The following is a 5,863-nucleotide window of genomic DNA, read 5'->3' as shown; positions in this document are numbered from 1 at the left end:
ATTGAGAAAGTACTTCGCATTTTATATCCATTGCTTTCTATTATAATATAAAGGTAACCAAGAAAGTTCTGTCGCTTTTCGTGTACGTCTGTGCTCAATTGGCCCTCACATCGTGAGTTGAATGCGAATGGAGATAAGGCGGTCAGTTGTTGGTATGAATATTTCCAACATAATATCTGGTTGTGACAGTTCAGTTACACCATAAACTTACGTAGGGACAGAGTGAACATGGGACTCCACAGAGCGTCATAGGGGCGTGTATGTTGTACGGATTCAAACTGGGGTCAAACGCCACTCCAGATATGCCAGTGCTTTGGTAAGGTTATCGTGACTACGCGTACAGTGTAACGCTGGTTTAACAAGTTTAAAGACGGTGACGAAACACTCGAAGACTCATCACGTGCCGGAAGACCAACACATGTGGAAAATGAAGATCTTCAGGGAGCAATTGAGGCGAATAATGGTAAGATATGTGAGGAACTTGGACTACAATTCAGTGTGAGTAAGTGAAGAAATCATTCAGCACCACCTACATCAACTTGGGAAGCACTACAAGTTGGGTCAATGGGTCTTACATGATTTGACTCCGGACCAGAAGGCAATGCAAGGAGTCATCTCTGTTTCTTTGGTGTCTCGTCTGAGGAAGTAGCCATTGCTGGAAAGAGTGTTGACATGTGATGAGAAATGGGTCCAGTACAAAGCTCCACGGCGCCGTCATCATTGATTAGCATCCCATGAACCCGTTCAAAACAGCCAAAACCAGCACTGCACCAGAAGAAGGTCTTTCTGTGTGTTTGATGGACTGCTCGCGGCGTCGTGCATCGGTAACTGCTACCAGCTGGTCAGAGCATCAATGCAATTGTGTACTGTCAGCAGTTGAGACGTGTTCAAGAAAAACTCAAAACTCTGGAACCAGCACTTCTGAATCATAAAGGGGTCCTCCTGTTACAGGACGACGCTAAGCCCCACGTGGCTAGGATGACCCGGGACACCACTCTACGTCTTGGATGGGAAACACCATTGCATCCGTCATACTCCCCGGACATTGCACCGTCCGATTATCACCTGTTCGATTCCTTGGACAATCACCTTAGAGGAAGCCAGTTTTAATCCATAGTAGAGGTGCAAAATGCACTTGACTTCTTCGCTTCACGACCCACCAAGTTCTACACGATGGAATCCGTGGCCTTCCAGAACGTTGGCAGAAGGTTGTCGATGCTGATGGGAACTATTTTTGATCTTCCGTGTACGTCTTAGGTGACATATCGATGTTCGAAGGTGGTAAGTGAAAAAGTGACAGAACTTTCTTGGTTACCTTTAATTGATGGAGATTGTGTTTATTATGTGGTGCGCTCAGAGCACAAGACAATATAGCTATAGAGTTGTGAGAAGAATAGACATAATTTGTGCTAATCCTAATTACATGGAAATTTTAAGTTTGTACGGTATGCTTAATTATATTGAAAATTTTAGTTTTTTCCCCTTTACGTCGACCAACATTTATCTTGATTTTAGACTTTAACATTTCATCCTATTTTGCAATGAAAAGTATCAGTAATTCAACAAGGAAATAATTATATATGATAATTAAATTGAATAATTTGACCCATGATAAACACTTTACCATTTTATATCGTAAATGTGAGAGGCCGCGGTGGCTCAGTGGTAGAGCGTTCACCTCTGGTGCTTGGGGTCCCGGATTCGATCCCAGCCCCCGCCAACTGAACTTTGTGGCGGACAAACACCGTGTGCGTGGATCTTCTCGGGGTTCTCCCGTTTCCTTCCACTTTCTTCATTCCACCATTTCATTCATTACTCATCATCACCGTCTCCTTTAGCCTAACCGGCATAACCGTGGAACGTAAAACTCACAGATTTCGTTTCATTTCATTTATATCGTAAATGTCACATCTACCGGTAGTGTAACAGAGCGGTGCTTGAGTGTTTGACTGGAGAAATTCAAACTCCGCTTAATGATAATTTTACATCCTTGTTTTAATACAAATGTAAATTCTAGTCAGTGGAGAAAAGGGCGTGGATCATGGGTAAGAGTTGATAACTATGGGTTTTCGTGGATGCTGGATCAGAATAGGTCATACTAGATCACGATGTGCCGTAGGTCAAGTTGGTTTTAGGTCATGATGGGCTGTGGGTCAGTGGGTCGTGAGTCAAGTTTCCATTCTCTGTTCCAATGTTTACATGCTGTCGCCAAGTAACTTGGCTCATCCATCCTCCATTTTCCCACATTTTAGGACCGGCTAACTAGGCTGGTTTTTGCATCTCTTTTGTTTATGATCGGATATAATATATATATAAATCTAAGAAAGTGTCTGATATGGAAATTTTAACCCACTAGCAGAAGAATTAGGCTTTTCTATTCGCTTCCTCATGATCCGTTGTTATAATAAAAAAAATAAAATAAATAAATAGAGAATAAAAATGCAAATTCAAGGTGTGTGTTACTAAAAAGTCGTATCCACAGTTTATATAAACTAGTTTTCATGGATTAAAAAAATATCACGAGAAATCTGCACCGAATCAAACCAAACTTTGCACACGAATATTAGGTATCAGACATTCCTTTGGAAGATGAGCGAAATCATTCGAGTTGGGTCCCCACACTCTCCGTCCCTTCAATTTTATATTTAATTCATTCTGTCGGGTGCGTTTCTTAACTGAATCAAAGTAAAATTTGCAAACAAATACTGATGTTAGTTTAAATATTGGTTTTTTGGAAAGCTAGGTCAAATTAGTTGAGGTTCTGGGGGACTACGGCCCCCAAGCAATGTATGTTTAACTATCATTTGTTCTATTTTCGACCTCTGTAATTTTGAAATAGTAAGATTCGGTTTAATATGATACTTTAAAAACTTCACGAAAATGTATGCAATTGTTCGGAGAGGTGGAAGTGTGAATACATGGGAGAGATGGAAACCCTCTTTTTCACTAAAAATTTGTACGTTCGCTTTAAAAATCAGGGAGCAAAGTTACGAATGAAAGACCACCTACCACCTGCCCATGCCCAAGATTTTTTTTAGAATTATACGTACTGAATGGAACAGTTGCAGATTTTCCTTAATATCTTCCTTAAAAATTGATAAATTATATTAGTTTTTTGTTGATCATTCTATGTACAAATGATGTAACATACATGAAATTGATTTGGCCATCACGTTATATCTTTGCAGAGTGGAGAGAGCAGTGCGACCTCCATATCAAAAATTCAAGAACCCTGTGACTATACTGAGGAAAAGGACGAGGACGACGTGTACGCTCCAAATGACATTGGCCTTTTCATTGGAAAATCAAATATTACAGACGTTGAAAAGGAAATGCTGTTACGAAGAACGTGGGAACCTTCTGCTTCACATAAATGCTATGTTCAAATGATAGGGTCTAAGAAAAGAACTTTTCAAGTCAGATGGTTTCAGCGGTATTCTTGGTTGGCATATTCCGATAAACTTAATGGCGCTTTTTGCAAATACTGCTCTTTATTTTTCAAAGGCGGCGTAGGAAGTGGCTCTCATGAAACACTTCAAAGTTTAGTAAAGAAACCTTTCAACAAATGGAAAGACGCAATCGAAACTTTTGATGAACATGCTAGAACAAAATAACACGAACATTCACGAACATCAGCTCAAAATTTTCTCAAAATTTTTGACGGTAAGCAAAAGGACGTTGTGCAACAAATGCAAAGTAAAGATGTAAGTGATACCGGGAAGAACAAAGCTGTTTTATCAGTTATTGTGGAGACTTTAATATTATGCGGAAGACAGGAAATAGCACTTCGTGGGCATAGGGATTCAGGACGTTTGACGCTGGAGGATCCTGTTCACAATGACGGAAACTTCCGCGCCTTATTGCGTTACCGTGCAAGAGGAGGTGATTCTCTTCTAAGTGATCATATAGAAAATTCGGGCGCAAATGCTATGTACGTAAGTCCAACAGTACAAAATGAACTATTAAACATAATAGGATGTCATATCCAATATAAAATAATACAACGATTAAGGAGTGCCAAATACTTCAGTGTATTGGCAGATGAAACAACTGATATTAGCCGTATCGAACAATTCTCTTTATGTGTTCGCTATATTGACAGAGACACTGTAAGACTTCGCGAAGATTTTCTTACATTTGTTCCTGTATATGACGTTAAAGGATCAGCTATTGCTTCAACAATTAAGAGTAATCTACTTCAGCTGGGTGTTGAATTAGCTTATTTACGAGGTCAAGGCTATGACGGTGCATCAGCAATGCGAGTATCATTTAACGGAGCTCAATCCCATATTCAGAGAGAGTTCCCTAAAGCTGTTTACACACACTGCTCATCGCACTGCTTAAACTTGTGCTTAAGTGATGCGGCAAAATGTCCTTGTGTTCGTAATTGCTTTTCAACTGTGTCTGAAGTGTGTACGTTTTTCCGAGCGTCAGCTAAAAGGTCGAAAATTCTGAAAGACATTCTTTTAGCTGATGGACTGACTCATTCATCAATTCATGATTATTGTGAAACTCGTTGGATAGAGAGACACGATGCCATCGCCATATTTAAAGATTCATTTCATTCCGTTGTTAAAGCACTAGAAGAAATTAATACAGGAACACAAAGCGATGTATCCAGAAAAGCCGAGACTCTTCATGCAAGTGTGTGTAATTTCCCTTTTATAATTGCTCTGACAATAATGTCAAAGATTCTCTCGACAACATATCCATTATCCAAAGCTTTGCAGAAAGAGCAAATAGATCTAGCATCGGCTATGTCAAGAGTGAGTCTCGTAAAAGAAACAATAAGTAACATGAGAGAAAGTGCAACAGATGAGTTTCGGAAGCTATATATCAACGCTGAGGAAATGTCAAGCAAAGTAGGGGTTACTCCATCCATGCCAAGAAGAGTAGGGACTCAAAGGTTCCGGTCTAATGTAGAAGCTGAAACACCTGAAGAATATTATAGAAGATCAGTGTTTATTCCTTTTTTAGATGAAATTTTGGGTGCACTGAAATCCCGGTTTTCAAATCACAAGCTTATTTTACTCGGTCTTGACAGTTTGCTCCCTACTAAAACATCGTGTAGGGAATTTAAAGATGTGTTGCCTACAATTGAGTTCTACAAAGAAGATCTTCATCACAGTATTATTAATATCCTAGAAGCCGAGTGGAATTTATGGGTTGCACATTGGAAGAAAGAAGCTCGTGTTCCTAAATGTGTAGTGGAGAAATTACAACAAATAGATGAGGAAATGTTTCCAAACATAAAGCTCCTTCTCACAATTTTAGCAGTGCTTCCTGTTAAAACAGCTTCTGTGGAAAGAACTTTCTCTATATTAAGACGACTTGAAAATTATTTGAGAAACAAAACAAACGAAGATCGACTGACAGCTCTAACACTTATGACAGTGCACAGAGATATTTCAATTGACATTGAAGCTGTCGTTAACCGATATGCACAGAGCTCTAGGAGACTACGTTTTAAGTAATGGTTATCCGAGTGGCTATGCTTATCCCGAATAGAATGGCTATTTATGTAGTTTAATAACTATTTTTCATATAGATATTATAATTTCAATTTATGTTTTAGTGCTCTTATCAGTTTCAAATGTTTCTTCTTAAAAGTTTTTTTTTGTCAATGTGTTTGTTTGTCACTTCAGATCCATCGTATTACCCTTAGAGAATATTTTAGTTCTTATTTTTCTTTTTGAGTTCTTATCTTGTATTGCAACAACTTGAAACCTGCAAAACCTTTGTCTACCACTGGGCAAGGACATTTTTACTAGTAATTACGCAGCTTCGATCGTTGCTCATTGTTTATTCTGTTTTAATTCACTTATTGGATTACTTTCGTGGTTATTTCTGTTACCTGTCTAAT

The 5,863-nt window shown here is 38.9% G+C and overlaps 1 protein-coding gene across 1 annotated transcript; it reads left to right on the top strand.

The window, feature by feature from the left end:
- Positions 1-3,689: 3,689 nt before the first annotated feature.
- LOC145675398 (52 kDa repressor of the inhibitor of the protein kinase-like) lies at positions 3,690-5,474 on the top strand. Its single transcript, XM_081745801.1, has one exon. It carries the CDS (start codon positions 3,690-3,692, stop codon positions 5,472-5,474), a length of 1,785 nt encoding a protein of 594 aa, XP_081601927.1.
- Positions 5,475-5,863: the final 389 nt, after the last annotated feature.

Source organism: Thermobia domestica, chromosome 18 (assembly GCF_964235325.1).
Source record: "Thermobia domestica chromosome 18, izTheDome1.hap1.1, whole genome shotgun sequence".
NCBI lineage: Eukaryota > Metazoa > Arthropoda > Insecta > Zygentoma > Lepismatidae > Thermobia > Thermobia domestica.
This window is presented reverse-complemented; position numbering and strand designations above follow the sequence as displayed.